The 19680-nt window shown below is 37.8% G+C and overlaps 1 protein-coding gene across 5 annotated transcripts in view; it reads right to left on the bottom strand.

The window, feature by feature from the left end:
- Positions 1–19680, bottom strand: part of Cemip2 (cell migration inducing hyaluronidase 2) — a 74898-nt gene that overhangs the window by 37019 nt on the left and 18199 nt on the right. For all 5 annotated transcript variants that reach the window (XM_046459419.2, XM_058584012.1, XM_046459418.2 and 2 more), the window contains 8 exons: positions 16362–16502; positions 15236–15797; positions 10282–10451; positions 5692–5880; positions 3373–3542; positions 1686–1895; positions 1140–1345; positions 931–1000 (listed from right to left, as the gene is read on the bottom strand). In XM_046459419.2, coding sequence (XP_046315375.1) covers positions 931–1000; positions 1140–1345; positions 1686–1895; positions 3373–3542; positions 5692–5880; positions 10282–10451; positions 15236–15797; positions 16362–16502 — 1718 coding nt within the window. The remainder of the gene's footprint in view (positions 1–930; positions 1001–1139; positions 1346–1685; positions 1896–3372; positions 3543–5691; positions 5881–10281; positions 10452–15235; positions 15798–16361; positions 16503–19680) is intronic.

Genomic DNA, 19680 nt, shown 5'->3' with positions numbered 1-19680 from the left:
AGCACAGATATGAGTTCAACTGTCACCTAGTGACACTCATATTCTTATCTAAAAGAAATACCTCCTTCAACTAATCTTTTACTTAATCCTTAGAAATGACGTGGGTATTCCTTTCCTTTTTAAGTTTTTAAATAGTCATGATGTAGCAACACAAATATTTAGGTATTACTGCAATGCTGATATTTCTCTACTGTAATTTTCAGCACAGTTACAGTCTTAACAATATTCATTCATATTTTACATTAGTAGTTTTAAATCACACTCACTTGTAAGTGTAAATTTCTCCAGGTTTATCAAGGGAACATTTCTACCATTTAAAAAATATTCTATTTATTTATTTTCTTAAACCTTATTCATGTGTGTGTGTGTGTGTGTTTGTGTTTGTGTGTGTGTGTCTTAAACAATTCAGTCGGTTCATGGCACATCACTTGAGTTTTTAGCTACATTATCAAGGACATAAAATACCTAAAAGCTCACAATCCCTGCATTTAATAAAAGGAAGTACTACTCAATCAGAGTGACAATTGGGACAGCATTCAAGACTAATCCACTCCCATAACAAAAAGCTGAGGCTTTCTTTGCTCATCAACACTAGAAATTGAAATGATCAGTTTCTTGACAAAGTAGGACTTAAACATGAGAATCCAGAAAGACCACACATAACATACTACAAATGCACTCTGGAGATGATCTAACCCTGGAGATCAGCTCACCTCATTTCCCCTTAATAAACTATGGAAATGAACTGTCATAAATGATTTAGAAAAACCACCTCAGATGTCTCCTGCTCTCAACCAGACAAGCAGTATCAGAAACGAGGTTCATACTTGGGTTCCACAGGCACGCAAGACATCACACCCTTATAAACCAGAGCATTTATAAACATGAATAATACAAAAAATAATCTGAAAACACTTCAGTATTATTTACCTGGGAACCTGCAGCTGCATTATCAATTAGATGATTGTTGGGATGAGCGATCCAGAAAGTTGAAACAGCCCTGCAAGGCATTTTTGAAGGTGATTTAAACATTCTTCATGAAAAAGCATGCCCATTAACAACTTCCTCTAAAAAGCCTTCCCCAAAAGTCACAGGCCTTGCCCATCAAACAGGAGTTTTCCTCTCTATCAATTACTCACATACAGTCAGTGGCGGGGACAGGGATGTAATTTCCAAATACTTTATCTCGCATGGTGATGCACATGGAGTTGTTCCTATCAGTGGGGAGGAGAGTGCCTGGCTTGGTAAGGAGTCCCAGATTGTGAAACAAAGTATTTCTCTGCTCAATACCATCTTCCAAAAAGAAACAATGACCTAGTGTGTCGAATCCAATGGTGTCCTTTATCTGCAGAAATACAAGTATATAATGTCATTAGTAACAAGATGGACTGGGATTTAAGTGACAAGTGTGGCTCAGCACAGCACACAGTACAAATGCAAAAAGAAGCTTTTGATCTTAGCAGAAGGGGCAAAGTCAAATTTTATTTCTCGCCGAAGAAGATAATTTGGATGATAAAAAATGTAGGCTTCCTTCAAACAGAAAAATAGCAGAATTCTCAGTAACAGCAGTTTAGAGTAAGGTATGGAGAGAAATAGTTTACTTAAGCAAAACTGAGAAGTCGTGGGAATTAAGGAGAGTCAACCTTTCAATGACAGATAATATCAACGTAATGGAAGCTACTCACCAGTAAGCCATTGGTCCCATGCACAGTGATGCATCTGGAGAAGCTGTGATGAATAGACAGTCCATCCACAAATGTTGTGTGTCTGTACCCGCCTTTATAATCCACGTCCCCACACAGATGAAAATGAATAGGGTACCGCCCCAGCTGCTGCTGACCCATGTGCTTCAATTCCACATAGGAGAGATGGACTGCAGTAAAATTTTTCCTTATCTATAAAACAAGGTAACCAAAAGCAAACTGACACTTCAGAGAAGAGGAAAGAAGCAAAAACTATTGTTTAAATACCAAACATCTGAAGGATACTACATGTTCAAACATTTCTTTTGCACCCTGTTTTCCCAGATCCCTAATTAATAATTTAGGAGATGCTTCATTATATAAGTGAATGCTTTAAAATGCTATAAAAATAGCTTTCAATTAGGAATAAAGGCAACTGTAACCAGGAAAGCTGCCAACAATGATTTCTGTATGTTTTGACTTGTTCAAATGCAAGTGCTCCCTGACAACTTTGGATGGGGTTATGTCCAGATAAAACCATTTATTAAACTGAAAATACTGTAAGTCAAAAATTCGTTTAGGGGGCTGCAGTTGTAACTCAGTAGTAGAATGCAGGCCTAGCACATGTGAGGCACTGGGTTCGGTAAAGAGATAAAAGATGAAAAAAAATTTGTTTAGTACCCAACCTACAAAACATCCTAGCTTAGCAACAAAGCTAAGTATGGATTCTTTCCCCTCGTGGTCTTGTGGCTGACTGGGAACTGCAGCTCACTGCCACTGCCCAGAATCTCTAGAGTACAGAACTGCACAGCTCTCTTCACAGAAAAGATCAAAATTCAAAATTTTAAGTAAGGTGTCTACCAAATGCATAACACTCTTGCACCATTGTAAAAATTGAAAAATTGTTGAGTCAGGGACTATCTAGATTTTGGTCATTCCTAATCTCGTTCTTTTATTTCTATAACCTCTGCCAGAGTCTAATAGTTATATATTTCTAAGTTCTCCCCAATATTTTAGTTACCACAGAATATTGTTTGCTTAGGTTCTTTTTAAAAAATTCTTCTGTGATCTGAAGTTGGAGCAATATTTTTAAGCACTAGATTTTCAATGATATAACTAAGAACATAGGAATAACGCTGATCAACATTTCCAAAGTCAGTGAAACAGGAATGCTGCAAACACCCACAGCCTAGTCAGTGAAGAAAGTGATTTGGAACACATGTTGCCAGAAATCCAACAGAATACAGAATATTGCCTCCTGTGTACTAAGTACTCAACATTCTTACAGAATAAAAATCCGCATTAAAAATATATACAGAAATAAGCAAATATACTACTTCTCTCTCTTTAGTAATATCATATTTTTTAAAGAACCAATTGATTCAGAAATTGTATGCACTAACAACAAGATTACTTATTCTTTTGTCTCTGTATATTTGGGTTTTTCAAAATATATTGATTTAATAAATTCTTAAAGGAACGTTCTAAAACGATTGAGCTATAGGCCCAGGTCAGCTAAATAAAGAAGCAATTATTTTGTTTTGTTTTTAAAAATATCCTCATTTATTTAAAAGATAAATAAAATATGATTTCTTTTTATTATCCATATATCTCAACCACTTGAAGGTTTCTTCAAATATGTACTCAGCAACTAGGATTTTCAAAGAAATTGTCAAATCCTTTTGCTCACCATGATGTGTCCCCCAAAGGTATCATAATCAAAGAATTGGCACTGATTTTCTGCATAGCATGAGTCCTCCATTTCTCCATGGATCACAATATTCCGGGTGAGAATTCCAACCTCAGCTCTCATGTCTACACCATCTATGATCTCTCCCATGTGCAGGAACTGAGGGGTTTCTGGTCATTGTGAGCAAAGGAAAAAGAATATTCCAACAAAGAAAATATGGAACTTAGTTCAAAACTACATTCCTCTCCATTCCATAACCCCAAAACACGATCAATAGCTTGTCATCTTTCATTCTCCAAACTTCCAAATCACAGCATCCCAGGAAGAGCAATTTCAAAGATTATCTGGTCCAACCACCCACCCGAAGCCTAAATCCTCATTACCAGTTGTCCTCCCAACTCTCAAACACAGGCAGGAACAGAGAGCTTGCTGAAGTAGCCCAATTCTCCTGTAAACAGCATTAAGGACCTGGAATCTGCTTAATAATCTAGTCTTTCCCTCTAGCTCCTCTCCTTGTTCTAGCCTAGGACATATCAAGAACCAAATGCAGTGAATCTATTTAAAAAAAAAAAAAAGAAGAAGAAGAAGATGATGATGAAGTAGTTAAAATCAGGGCGTCAAGTTGTTTATGCTCCTACTTCAAAAGTAATCTGCAGTTGGACATTAGCCATACAAAAATTACCATCTTTTCTTTCCCACTCTTGTTTTAGTATTAGTACACATTCTTTTAAATGGCTACCTTTACTGGAAGTTCAGAAGTAATTTCATAATCAGTTTTTTTCTCTGATGCTCTTAGATAAACTCAGGAAGGAAAAATACAAATAAATCATCAAGTTGAGTTTACAGAGATCAAAATCATGTAGATTTGTCATCAGGAATGGGAATTTCCAAAAAATTTTTAATGCCAGATGGTATCATTCTGGGGGATTTTTTTTAATTGCTTTTATTTGGGGTTTTAGTTTTTTTTATTTGTTTGCTTTGCCTCTGCCCTGTATTATCAAGAGAAGGAAAAGTATAACACTGAATGAAGCGCAGAGAAAAAAAGCTGAGTAAGCCAATCATCCTATTTTAGTAGAACACGTTCCTTTAAATCTCAAATCTCTGAATGATCTATTACACTAAATTACTGGAAAAAGCTCTGAATGATCTATTACACTTATTGAAGTTACTGTAAACTCTTTTGTTTTATACCATCATTATACTACCTTGAATACAAAAACAAGGAAAACAATAAGTAGAATGTGCAATGAATCTCATATATGAACCTACAGGGGGCTTTGCAGAGTATCAGGCTCACAAGAAGTACCTGGTGTCAGCCATTCTTTCTATACTCAGCTTACAATGAGAAACCCTTTGTGTACTGCTCTCCTTCAAAAAACTGTATTATTCGAAATTATGACAGGAAAGACGGTTATAAAAATATCTACTAGATTCCATTTTAAAAATTAGATTTATTTTTATCAAGCAAAAATCAAAAATCATAATTTTTTTTGTTAAGAAAACATTTCCCCAAAAATGGATTTGGTTAATAGTTGGGTTTGTTACTATGCAATAATGGGAAATTCATAAAAAAGAAACTAAAAAGGACTTGGAAAATCCATTCATCTGGTTCACATCTTTTTTGGTACTAGGGATTAAACCCAGGGGTGCTTTACCACTGAGCTGCATCCCCAATTTTTTATTTTTATTTCTTTGAGACACAGACTTGCTAAATTGCTGAGGCTGGCCTCAAACTTCTGCCTCCAGCCTCAGACTCCCAAGTAGTTGGGATTATAGGTAGGAGACCAGGTAGTCCACATCTTTTTTATTTTTTACCAAGAAACCTACGCACAGAAACACTAATTTGCCTGCTACACATCATTAATAGCAAGAATGTTGTGTATTAAGTATTTCTAATTCCCTCTGGAAGCTAATGTTCAATGTCCTACACTGTTAAGATCTTTTATTATTATTATTATTATTTTTTAAGGTGGAGGGTATCAGGGATTGAACTCAGTGGCACTCAATCATGGAACCACATCCCCAACCCTATTTTGTATTTTATTTAGAGACAGGGTCTCAATGAGTTGCTCAGCACCTCACTTTTGCTGAGGCTGGCTTTGAACTTGCAATCCTCCTGCCTTGGCCTCCTAAGCCGCTGGGATTCAGGCATGCACCATGGCACCTAGCCAAGATCTTTAATATTGATGATGATGATGATGATGATGATCATCATCATCATCATCATCATCATGGTAAGGAATGGGTAGAAAAATGATTCCAAGAATCAACTCCCTAAGAAAGAGTGTTTCCCATGAAATACTCTTAATAGTCTGATACCTTTAACTTTGACCTGAAAACGGTTACACTCGGGACAGGGAAGAAGAGTGAACTCCTCAGCTTGGTACATGGAATAGTCTGTGCTTGCAACCACAATCTGGTCTCCAGGCTTCCAGCTACTAACATCATCCAGCAGGTGAAGCTTCACTCCATCCACAGGCTCCACCCGGAATCCTGAAAGAGAAACACCTAAACAAAAAAACAAAAACAAAAAAGTGATGTATTAACAGGATTGTATTTTTCTAAAATCAACCTTCTCCCTGATTCACAAATCAAAAGTTAAGATAAAAGGAATTTAGGAAATATTTACCAGTGCTATGCACATGCCAGTCACTCTGCATGTATGAATGATAAAAATATGGAAATATATGTCCTAGCTCTCTAGGAAACAGACCTTGATGCACCACCAGCCATGATACAAAAACATCACATTTGTAAACTATGCTTTAAAATGTTGACGACTCTCAATCCCCAGATCCCTTGCTGTATTTCAACTCAGTGTTACAATTGTAACACTGCCCCAAACAATCTTTTTGTTTAAGCATTCTTATTTTTTCTTTTTACTTTTATTTACTTATTTTTATGTGGTACTGAGAATTGAACCCAGTGCCTCACACGTGCTAGGCAAGTGCTCTACCACAGCCCCAGCCCCAGCCCCACCAAAACAAACTTAATATGTAATAAACACTTCATCCTTTACCTGGACTGACCCCCAACTCTTGCTGTTCACCATTTTGGGGGAGGGTGGGTACTAGGGATTGAACCTAGGGGTGCTCTACCACTGAGCTACATCCCCAGGTCTTTTTATATTTCATTTTGAGACAGGGTCTCACTAAATTGCTAAGGCTGGCCTCGAACTTGCAATTATCCTGCCTCAGTTTCTGCAATCATTGGGATTAAAGGTATTCACCACTGAGCCTTTCACTGTTCCACCTTTTTATAAACTTTAGGTGCATCAGTGAAAGCTGCTACATGCTTCCGTTGATGTACTCACTACTCTATGTTCTTCAGAGTACAGCTCCACAGATGTCTGCTGAGTGAACAAGTATGACTAGCTTGATCTATAATGTGAACCAAGGGCACATGATGGTACTGCATTCCTGGGATGATGTAAATTATATAACCTAGTAACTACTAATGACTGATCTTTCCTAATATCTCCTTTGAAATTCAAAGCTGGTTCCCCATTAGGCAGAGGTGAACTGAAAAGATTATCAACTTCTCCATCACTTATCCTTCTTCGAAATGCAACCCAGGGTTGCATTTCCTGCTTCTACAACATCCATGATGGAATCTGTCATGAGCCAAAAGCTAATCTCATGGAAATGTGTCTGGAATAGAAGGCAGTTACTTCATAACATCAATGGAGAAAGAGAAATAGCCCATTTTAAGACATCTGTAATAAACATCTGTACTTCTCTCTCATTCTAACAACATACTACTCTGGGGCTACTTTAGGATGCTGACTCTACAGGGCAATGACGAGAGCCAAAGAACACATTTACTTAAGCCAGGGAAATCAAAAGGAAGGAAATTCAAGCAAGGAAGAAGGAATAATATACAGTCTTACAGCCTTGAGCCAACTATCCAGATAAAACCTAACCTGGGAAAATTTTGGATTCTGTCCTTTTACACTTTGAGCTGTCCTGTTTCTGTGTGTCATAAAAATACCTCATAAACTTCAGATGCTATTTGATATAATTCTTTCATCCATATACTGAAGCCTATAATAGCATTTTATCCAAAAAAGTAATATAAATAATAATAACTCTAGTAATTATAATAATAACTTTTAAAAATTTCACATGCATAATCACCTTTCATCCAAACTGTGAGAGACAGAAATTATATTCACTAGAAAAAAAAAAAAAAAAAAAACAAGATCTAGGAGCTTGGATAATGGCTAAAAAATATAGCTTAAAAAACCCCAGAACTGAAAACTAATCTATTTCCAGAATTCAATTTCTTTATTTTTTATTTTGAAACAGGTTCTCACTAGATTGCTGAAGCTGGACTCAAATTTGTGATCCTCCTTCCTCAGGCTGCCGAGTTACTGGGATTTCAGGCATGCGCTGCCTCAGGCATAATCCAATTTTTTTTTTCAGAGAGAGAGAGAGATTTTTTAATATTTATTTTTTAGTTTTCGGCGGTCACAACATCTTTATTTTATTTTTTTTTATGTGGTGTATGAGGATCAAACCCAGCACTCCGCGCATGCCAGGGGAGCGCGCTACCGCTTGAGCCACATCCCCAGCCCCATAATCTAATTTTTTTTTTAACCTGTATATTACTCTCTCTTTCCAAGAATAAAAATGGGAAAATTGAGAACAAAAATAATTAAAAGCTCCACAGCAGCAACCACAATCATTTCCCAAATTTTCAGTTTTAATAAAAGAAAACACTCCCCCTATAAAAAGGGCAGCTAGAACAGTGATGGTGACAAATGCCTATAATCCCAGCAAATCTGAAGGTTGAGGCAAGAGAATTGCAAGTTCAAAGCCATCCTCAACAACAAAGCAAGAGCCTGCATCAAAACTTAAAAAAAAAAAAAAAAAAAAAGGTGTTAGGGACATAGCTCAGTGGTAAAGTGCACCTGGGTTCAATCCCCAGAAAAAGAAGGGCGGGGCAACCAAGGAACATTCACTGTTTCACATGAAAATACTTTTTAAAAAGTAAGCTATAAGACAAATAAGTCTGAATTTGAAAGATGATGAGAATGTGTTTGTTTTAAAAGAAAGTGAGAAGGTTAGATGGGAAGGATCATACCATTCAGCAATTCCTCACTTTTTTCTAGCTTTAGAAGAAAATTCTACAGGTTATCTCCTATTAGCACATTGAATTGGAAGTTAAAAAGGAAATAAGTTCAGTCCCCTGCTTCCTGGGGAGATTTTCCACCTCTTCCAGAAACTAAGAGTCACTGAGAATACTGGATACAAACAATAGCCTATGATACAGAAAGAATGTTCCTTCCTCCAGAAATGTCATTACTAATGTGGAAATGAAGACATTTTCTACAAAGGAAAAGCTGAATCAAGGTCCGTCAGTAATCTTCCCTGCCTGGAACCTTCTGGAGACAGGATCACGAAATTCCACTGACAGGACCAAATACTGCTAAGAAAAGCTTTTCACCACCTATTTCGATAGAGACAACCATGGTGCGGTAGAAAGAGGAATAGTCTTAGAAGCAGAAAGCTAGGGCTTGATTCCAACTTCCTTAGGTATTAAAAAATACCATTTTCCTCACCCCAAACCCAGAAAGTTGCTTGGAGGCAACATGTGAAAGTTCCTGTTATTTGTCAGGGATTCCTTTTAATTGTTGTTTTAAAGAAAAAGAATGTCTTTAATCATAGTGATAAAAAACATCCTTATAACCCCGATCATGTTTGCATCATTGTTAACATAACTGAGTGCGACATTCACTGTGCTAAAAATAAAAACTTCACATTCTTCACCTCTGCAACCCTATGTGGTAGCTTCCATTGAAACTGAGGTTTGGGAAGTTAAAGTTACATGCCCAAGATCACATATTAAGTGAAAGAGCAAGGCTGGGAGCTCAGGCATTCTGTCAAGAGAAATCCATGTTAGTAAACACTTTGCTACATTGCTGCTCAAAACTGAGGTATGGCCCAGGTTAAATCAAAGTTTTCTGGGTAATCACACATGTGACAAGCGCCTCTTAATTTTGTTCATTTCACATTAATTCTGTTTATATTTGGTTAGAAAAGAAAGGCATTTATGTTCAGTTAGAAAAGAAAGATAATAGACAAGCACAGACAAGAAGAAGCTAAGATAATTTGGCAGCAAGATGGGTTACATTTTTAAATTCTACAGTAAACATCCTTAAAAGGAAAAAAAAAATCAGATGCTCCCTAAACACCTGTGCTAGGCAATATTTGAATAAACTATAATCCTGAAAGATGAATTATGAAAAAATTATGTTGAAGAAAATTCAAATAAATAAAATAACTGTTAGGAAGCAGGTTAAAGCAAAATGCAGGAAGGAAGACATAGAAGAAAAAAGATCCTAGACTATCATGTACTGAAATAATTATCTCCAAATAATAGGGCTGAAGATTCATTTTTATCTTACACTTCTCTGTGTTTTTGATTCTTAGGATAAAGTGTATTTGCCAGATCATCAGTGGGGAAAAACTGCCTAGTAAGTGAGAAGTCTGTTTGCACAGCAAGTGTTCAAAGGTAATATTGGGTGGTATATCTACATAAAGAGAAGATTCAAAGTACAAATCAGGCTCACTATCATTGCACATAACCAAAGAAAGCTCACCCTATCACATTCAGATTGGTTCAGTTAGTGCCAACAGGAAACAAATTAATTTTTACTACTTAATCACACACTATGACTCAAAAAAAAAAAAAAAATCAAGAACAAAGTCCAATTGGGATGTTCAAACTAGAACAGATCATTTTTCGAATCCAGGAAGAGCTCTTGAATCTAAAAGATTTTAATAGGGAAACAAATCTCAGCTTCAACTGGTAAAGAATCCAACCAGTCATGTGAATACTATTTTTTTAAAAATCTAGTCCAATACTTACCAATGTCTTACAAGAGTATAAACCACCCTTGCCTACCTTCAATCCATTCACTATAGGCTGTCACAGAGAACTTCTGACCATCCACTGTATAAAATTCTCTTTGGGCCAGAGCCTTCCCGCCACTACTATGGTTTTCATAGTTTCTCACAGATTCGTTGCAAGAAGTACTTCCACCATCAATGACACCAACTAAAGCCCAAGCTTGCCTAGAAGAAAAAAGAGTGTGTCCATCTGATTATCTGTCACAGTAATGACCTAAATCTCTAACACAGATGTAATGGTTGCTTTTTAATTTTTAGATTTCTTTTTTTTTAATCTATTTATTTATTTTTTGCATTACAATTCTTAATACATCTTTATACCACAATTTATCATATCTCTGATTATATATAAGGTATGTTGACACCAAATTCACATCTTCATACATGTATTTTGTATAATGATGAGGGTCTCCTTTCACCATCCATGCTATTTCCCTTCTCCCTCTTTTTCCTTCCCACCTCTATTCCCTATCTAGAGGTAATCTTCCTCCCATGCTCTCCCTCCCAACTCCATTTTGAGTCACCTCCCTTATATCAGAGAATACATTCGGCATTTGTTTTTTTGGGATTGGCTAACTTCACTTAGCATATAGATTTCATTTTTACAGATTGCTTTGCCCATGAGGTTATAATTCAAAACTTTGAAGTAACCACATGTTAGAAGCAAACATGCCTGATTTTCGCAAATACTTGCTTGTCTAGCTCTTTAACAGGTGGAACACTGATGACTATGGTGTCAATTAATCATGGACTTCCTTCCTCAGTACACACCCATATCACTCACATATCATTCTGGGCACAGATCCATTTACTGTCTTTCTCTTTAAATGATTACTCCCTGTTCTCTTTTAAACTATCTTCTATAATGTTCTCAAAAATCGAGATGCATCATAGAATCACATAGGGAACTTTAGAAATAATGTCAATGCTCAGACCTAATTCAGTTCTATGCAATCAAAATATCTAAAGCTTGGGACCAGCATTAGGATGTTTTTAAAGTTCCCCAGGTGACCTAAATGTGCAGGTAGACTTCAGAACCACTGTGTTACAGCATGGCCCTCAAACTTTAGTCAGCATCAAAACCATCTAGAGGGTGAGGCAGTATGCTAGATCCACCCAAGTACCCAAAGTGGAACCTGAGAATCTCCATCTCTAATACATTTCCCAAAGATGCTAATGCTGCTGGGTCAGGAGACCGAACTTTGAGAACCCCTGACCTTGAGACCTTGCTTTTCCCATGAGGTTGTAATTCCAAACTTTGAAGTAACCAACATGTTAGAAGCAAACATGCCTGATTCACATCTTCATACATGTATATTACAGTAGGAATTCCCAATCTTGATTGCATTTCAGTTGAATATTACAGTAGGAATTCCCAATCTTGATTGCATTTCAGTTGCTTGGGGGTCCTACCTACCAGTAAGATCCTGCTCTAAGACAGGCTTTAGACATCAGGAAGTTTTAAAGTCTCCAGGTGTGCAGGCAAGTTTGAAAAACAGCTGAGTTAGACTTTCTTAACATTCTTAAGTCTCAGAATTACTATTCAACAGAGTTTTGATTTTATATACCACTGTCTATTTGTTGAAAGCAAAGTATTTGAAAATGCCACTTTACTTCTGTGATATTAAATATCAAAGGGACTTGCTCAATGTGTGGTGGCTAGAATCAAAGGGGAAAAAAAACACACATACACAATAACAAAAGCAAGAAAATTTGCCTTAAGCCTCCTGATCCAAAACATGAAAAGAAAAATGTGAATTTCCTACTTTAGAAAAAAAAATGCCAAATATAATCTATGCCAGACAGATGGCTGGATATTCACAGACAAAAGCTAACCAAAGCATGCCTACACCCTTAGAAACCCAAAGCCACCCCTGTGTGGATTAGCTACTCTTTGGCTGACAATGCTTTGTAGCTCTTATTTGTATCCTTTGATACAGCCGAAAAGATCAAATAAAGAATGTCTCAATTTATTATCTCCTATTTGAGAGGGAAGGAGAGAAAGAATGTCAGAGGCTTCCTTTATTTACCAGAACTGCCTCAGCAACTATAAAACAATGTTCCATTCTACTGACATTATCTCCAAAACACTCCTACTTCCCTCCTCCACTTGATGAAAATTTCAATGCACTAGAACACTATCTTCAAAGGAGTGTATGTTTATGCACATTGGAGATAATGTCAATGTAATGGAACGTTGGCGAAAGATCACAATTCGAAATTCCTCCATGGAGTCAGTGAAAATATTTTAAAGGGAATTTAGAAACCATTCTTGAAGGTAAAGGAACCAAAGTCAAAATAGTCACAGTTGGTGATCATAAAAATCTAGAAACAATGATGGTGTTAAGAAAGAGAAGTTTAGCTGGGTGTGTGTCGGCACATGTCTGTAACCTTAGCAACTTGGGAGGCTTAGGCAGGAGGATCATTCAAGGCCAGTCTCAGCAACATAGTGAGAACAAGTCTCAAATATACAAAAATTAAAAGGTCTGGGAATGCAGCTCAGTGGTAGAGTGCCCCTGGATTCAATCCCTAGCACTGGTAGGCGGCAGGTGGAGGGGTGGGGAGGATATACATTGCAACCCCTGCCATTGCTAAACAATAAAACAAAGCATAACACAGCAAGTATTAAAGTTTAGATCACAAATGTCTTTCAAAAGTCCATGTGCTAAAGGCTCAGTCCCCAGCTGATGGTGTTACTGGTGGTGTTAGAGCCTTTAAGAGGTGAAGCCTAGTGGAAGGAAGTTAGGTCATTGGGGGCAGGCCCTTGAAGGGGATATTGGGACTCCAGCCTCCTCTCTGCTTCCTGGGCCACCATGGGGTCATCAGCTTCACTCCACCACTTGCTCCCCATCATGATGTTCTGCCTTCCCACAGACCAAAACGATAGGGCTAAATGACCATGGACTGAAAACTCTGAAACTGTAAGCCCAAATAAGTATTTCCTTTTTATAAACAGATTATCTCAGGTATTTTGCCATATCAATGGAAAACTGACTAACACAGTAGATGTCTAACTTTGAAAAGACCATGTTTCTACTCCTGGGTCTATTAATTACAGAAATATCTGCACATGTACATCAAGAGGTGGTGAAGGAACATTTACAAAGGGATTTCTTATAACAGGTCCAAACTGGAAATCCATTCAGATGTCCACCAGTAACGAAATGGTAGTAAATTCCTACAACAGAAAATAAAAGCACAACATGCAACATGTATGACATTCAATAACATAATGCTGAGCAAAAAAGGCAGACACAAAATCTATTGTCTGCTTCCATTTATATGAAGCTCAAACAGAGACAAATAATTGAGGAGAATGGAAACATTTGCTCTGGAGGGAGTGATTAGGGCCCAGCTGCAGGTGGATGGGCTGCTGGTAATGCTTTATTTCTTGGTCTAGGTGTTGGCAACTCAAGTGATCATTCTGTGATAAATCAGTAAAGTCTCCATTCTTTTTAACGCTTTTCTGTATGAATTATATTTAAACAACAACACAAAACCCTCTGAGGTTTTGCTACTGGTATAGGAAGCTTTCCTCCTTCACTGTCTACACAGCACACTGCTGAAATTCCTCCAGGTCTCTTGCCTTTGGCCAGCACCAATTCCCTAGGTCAGTTTATGGGCTCTTTCTATTTGTTTCCATTATCCCCTGTAACCGCAGTGACTTACTGCATAGTTAGCATGCATGCAAGCCTTAGTTTACTCACTAGATTAAAGACAGACTCTAAGGTAGTATCCTTGTACCTAAACGTTAATGAGCATCCAGCACTTAGCATCTTCTAATCAAAGGTGAAAGAAAGGCATTTCCAAAGCATTACACACCCTTTCTCTTCACTAATTTTTGTCTTCTAGAATTTCTATACTGGGCAGGGTGGAGCACATCTATAATCCCAGCAGCTCTGGAGGCTGAGGCAGGAGGATCCTGAGTTCAAAGCCAGCCTCAGCAACTGACCAAGGTCCTAAGCAACTTAGTGTGACCCTGTCTCTAAATAATACATAAAAAAGGGCTGGGGATATGGCTCAATGGTTAGGCATTCTTGGGTTTAATCCATGGGACAAAAAAAAAAAAAAAAAAAAAAAGAATTTCTATAGATAATACTCCATTCAATAACCTACCATCAAAGAGGAAAAAAAAACTACTACTAGATCACTTCAGTCTCTGGGTTTTGAGGTCCTCTTACTTTTCTCAATGCAGATATTTCCCAACTTTACTAAGAACATTCAGCAGAATTAAAACTTCTGTTTTTTGAATTAAATGTTGAGCCAGCTACTTTCCCCAGACTCAGAATTGCATTAAGAAATCACGGTTAATAAGTAGATGCTACGAGAACCATAAATAGTAGAAATAAATTTGGCTGTCTAGATGACAGTAAGACTTTTTCCTTCCTCACAGATGCTAGGACTCTAGAGACCTGAGTCAAACAAGTGGGTTCAAAGTATAAACATGCACTCAAAGTATGAAATACAGTATGCAAAGGGTTCCAAAAGAAAAGGGAAACTGGGAATGCCCCACCCCTTTGGGTTTTAAAACTTAGCATGGAACTGTGCCCTAACCTTTCAACCCCTAAGTTCCCTGAATCATTCAGAATTTCTGTCTTCAAGAGGTAATGAAAAGAGGAAGTCTCCTTGAAGGCAAATCAGCCTTTATGCCACCTGACTGGTTTTCAGGAACACATTTCTGTTCTGTTCCCAAACCTGACAAGATAATTCACAAAGGCCTTCATAACTGACAGCCAAGACAAGCACTTCTGAATCTCATATCTGGCGATCCAACCCGGCTAACTCGGGCATTATGTTATTGAATATCATTCATGTTGCATGTAGTGCTGGCTCATTTTTAGTGTTCTTTGTTTTCTATTATAAAGGGTGATTTCTTCCCCACTTCCTTTCTCTTCTCAAACAAAGACTCCAACACAGAGCTAGAGAGAAAAAGAATAAGGCATGCCCACCTGTAGCCCAGTCCTTGGATCAGCTTACTCCCCAGCCTTTCCTGGATCATCTGGATAGTTCCTTGTAACAGGCTCTTGACAGCTGAATCTCCCACAGCTATAGCAACAATTCGACCCGGATCCTGGACTCTCAGAAATTCCTCAAGTCGCCTGCTCTCATTTTGGTACTCATGTGTATCAAACTTCACATTTTCCAAAATTTTGGCTGTGTCTTGATCAATGACCCTCACATTGAGGCCCCGGGAAAAGTCCTTCTCAAAGGTATAGGACCCAAATGGCAAGCCTGAGGTATTCAGCGTCTTTGCCAACAACGTCCATGATGTCTTCCGTGCCCCATGTAACTCCAGTGTCCCGCCAGCTTCCACGCCAATAAACTTTTTGCCAAATGTTGGCATACTTTCGCCTTCATCTGATTTGCCATACAAAGCAATTGTCGCTTTGGATTTATAGCGGCATTTTTCTGCTCCAATATGAAGCGCCCCACCATCCTGGATCAGGATGTAACGAGTCCTCAAAGTAATATTTCTGGATCCATCTTTATCATCCCCAAATACAAGCAGCCCTGTAGGGAACAACATTATTGTAGGCCAACTTCTGGAACATCTTTCTGAGACACACAGGAATAGATTTCCCCTCAAGTAGGAAAAAAGAAAGAAACAAAGAAAAGATAACACTTCCACTATTAAGTTAGGAAAAATTTGCTTAGAAACTGAAACTAGTTTTCAAAATAAAGCCAATGAAAAAGTGAAGAGTTGATATTTCAATCCATTCAATTTAGAAATAAATCATTTCTAGAAAAAATAGCTAAGAGTCTATAAATCTGAATCTCATGTTTGTTTATGCAAACCCATGTTAACTCTCTCATCATTCTCCGTCAGTTGTAACACAGATTCAGCTTGCAAATAATCACCTTTCTTGTTCCCTATCTATAAAAAGGATCGAGTGATTTGTAAGGTCCTTAGAGTTTTTGAATTCCATGGCTCAATCTTGGAAACACATTTCCATGGTTAGAGTGACATTCTATCCCCAAATCTATGCCATTTAAGAATAGTTTATAAGGAACAGCAAATATCCCCCATATTAAAGATCAACCTTGCAGTCTCTGCAGGCAGGGACAATTACCTACCTCCATTCTCAATGACTATTGAATTCACCGTGACATCTGAGGTCAGGCGGAACATATCTCCCTCCTTGATAAAAACTTGTTTTGCAGGATCTTGTCCTGGGTCCCAGTTCCTGAGATGCGGGTTTTGATCTGGGCAATTCTCTATAAAACAACACAACACTGATATCCCATCCAACCCAGCAAAAGGCAAGAATACCATTAACCAAATCCAAGCATTCTCACTACTACATATAGTTTTGCAAGTAAGGTGTTGATATATTTTGATTTCCTAACATCAGGGTAGAAATTCCACCCCTTTCCTGTACTGTCCCAACATTTTAAAAAAAAAATGGTTACCACAAAACTAAGTGGCCAGCATTTAGCTCAGGTCAAACTTCACAAGGCAAAAAGGAAGTTCCCCCAAACCATCTACTCTGGAAATAAATTCACAGTAAGAAGTGAAATTATAAATTACCCTTGGACTCACACTAAGTTGTTTTAGAAAAGAAAATATAGGACTGGAGATGTAGCTCAGTGGTAGAGCACTTGCCTAGAATGTGTGAATCCTGGGTTTGACCACCACCACCACAAAAAGAAAAAAAAAACACAACATATTGGTAAGTGAAAAATGGAGATTGCTAAATAATACGTAGACTGGATATCCACAAGTTCCTTCCTATGCACAGTGAATCACAAAGTGGGCCATCGTAGCACCTCCTTCCAAGGCAGAGGCTGAGGAATACTAGCATCTTCAGTCATGTGTGCTTTCCCATGAAACTGCAAGAGGCAAGTAGCCACAAACATGACCTCTCATTTGCAGAGATGAGGAAATTTCAGATTAGGGGAGCCAAATCCAAGATCACTTAGCAAGCTGAGTGATGAGAAAGTTCTGCTTCTAAGAAATGAGGTTCTTCACTGGTAGTGTTCCTTTACTAGAATTACAACTTGCCTCTCGAACAGGTGACAGTGAAACTGCAGCTATTTATGCATGAAATCCTTATTTTGTGCCACAATGAGAAAGACGAAGGGGGAAAATCACACCTTCACTTCTGATCAACTAATGATCAAGTATTTGTTGAAGATTGATTTGTGCATTTGTAATACATACTATAAAACTTCTAAAGCATAAAATGAGCTCACATTCAAGTTTACCTGCTAGCTTAGAAGAAAAAGCCATCAGGTATGATATGTGCTGAACAAGGTGGTAGTTACTTTAAGGTACAAATGACCTCAGGGGAGGATGGGGCCAGAGTAATTACAGCAGCTTCATGAAACAGTTGGCACTAGATCTAGACCCCAAAAGATGGATAGTATTTAAACAAGATGAGCATGAAGGGGAGATAAAAATACTAGATATGCATGTATCCCCTGCCATCCAAGTCCACATGATTCATCAAGCTAGACTAACAAGTCACTTGTATTTAAACTAAGCAAAGGTAGTAATAAGAAAGATATGCTCGAGAAACATATGAAGAGCCAGGCATGGTAACATATGCCTGTAATCCCAGTGGCTCTGGAGGCTGAAGCAGGAGGATCAGGAGTTCAAAGTCAGCCTCAGCAACTTGGAGAGGTCTTAAGCAATTTAGTGAGACCTTGACTCAAAATTTAAAAAAAAAAAAAAAAAAAAAAAAAATGGCTGGGGGTGTAGCTCAGGGGTTAAATACTGCTGGGTATTTAATCTCTAGGAACTAAGGCTGGGGAAGGGGGAAGAGACACATGAAGATATATCTTTGTTAAAGTGGCAAACTGAGTGTAACACAAAAGAAATTCTACATAGAAAAATTTCTGATTCTTCCCTTTGAACTTGCATAACCTTCTGCGACCCTCTTCCTGTTTCCAAGTGCCTATGTTGTCCTAGTCTTACTGCTTTCTCTCAGAGGTGACACTAACCACGCCTCAAATTAGTCCCACTAGCTAAGTCTGTGGCAATTACTTTAGGAAATAATTTTTCTCATAGCAGCTGTTTTATGACTGATATTTAATTCTTCAGATAAATCAATGATCATCACTATTATATTAGAATCAATCCTTGGGACTGCAGGTATAGCTCAGAGGTGAAGCACTTGCCTAAGATGCACAAGGTCCTGGGTTCAATCTCTAGCACTGTAAAGAATAAAATATATAAAAATAAAAACAATCTGTCAAGCATGGTAACTCATACCAATAATCCCAGCAATATAGAAAAGGAGACAACTTAGCAAGACACTGTCTCAAAATAAAAAAGAAAAAGGGCTGGGATGCAGCTCAATGGTAAAGCATCCCTGGATTTAATCCCCAGAACAGAAAGCAGAGTGGAAATCCTTCAATTTTTCATTCTCTTAAGGAAATAAGAATCTCTTAAATTTTTTTCTGACAACTACTAAGAATTTCTTGAACTTTTCTTCAACACCCCACTCCCCCTTAAAACATCTAGCTGGAATTCTCCATGGAGTTATATAAGAAGCAAATGTAGCCATGGGACATGCCTGAAATACTGGCAACTGAGGAGGGTGAGGCAGGAGGATTACAAGTTCAAGTCCAGCCTCAGCAACTTAATGAGGTCCTAGAAACTTTGCAAGATCCAGTTTCAAAATAAAAAAAAAAAAGTTGGGCGGTGGGGACTGAGGATGTAAGTTAGTGGTAAAGTGTCCCTGGGTTCAATCTCCAATTAAAAAAAAGAAAAAAGAAATAAAGTTAATTTATGCCACATGTAACAAGCACTATTCTCAGCTACAGAGAGGGAAATCCCATCCTTTGAAATCTGGAGTCCACTAAAACAGTTATATAATTCCTCTTAATTGTTTATAATTATTCCCCAGGGGAGCACTCTTCATTAGAACCATCACAAAAATTCCAATCTGTTCCCTTCCAGTAAAATTCACTTAATGACAAAATGTGTGGTGTGCAGACAGCAGTGAAAAACAGCTCAGCCAATCTCACCTTCTCAGCTACCCACTTTTAGAGTGGTAACAGCAAAATGCTGAGCCTGAAATTTTTCAGCATGACAGATCTTTCCATGGATAATCTGTATTTATATTGCCAAAATATGAAACTAAAGAATGTTGACTCAAGGAACTACATTAGCAATTCAACATTTTCAAAGGACATGAAAATACAAAGGAAAGCCATAGACTTCAGCTCTGATTCCCACTATCTAACATCCCTTTACTGCAGACTACTTGGGAAGTATGAAACAGCAGAAGGGAACTTGCTTATTCTGCTGCGAAAAGGAGAGAGGAAGTCAATACTGCCTAGAATGGAAATCAATGTTACAAATTTATAATGTATTCTAATGGTTTGAGGAACAAAGATGTTGATACAAATCTTTCTTCTTTTGCATCTATCGTCTCAGAAGCACTGG

This window comes from Marmota monax, unplaced genomic scaffold (genome assembly GCF_021218885.2).
Source record: "Marmota monax isolate L192 unplaced genomic scaffold, Marmota_monax_Labrador192_F-V1.1 WCK01_AAM20220418_F8-fsc00059, whole genome shotgun sequence".
Lineage (NCBI taxonomy): Eukaryota > Metazoa > Chordata > Mammalia > Rodentia > Sciuridae > Marmota > Marmota monax.
This window is presented reverse-complemented; position numbering and strand designations above follow the sequence as displayed.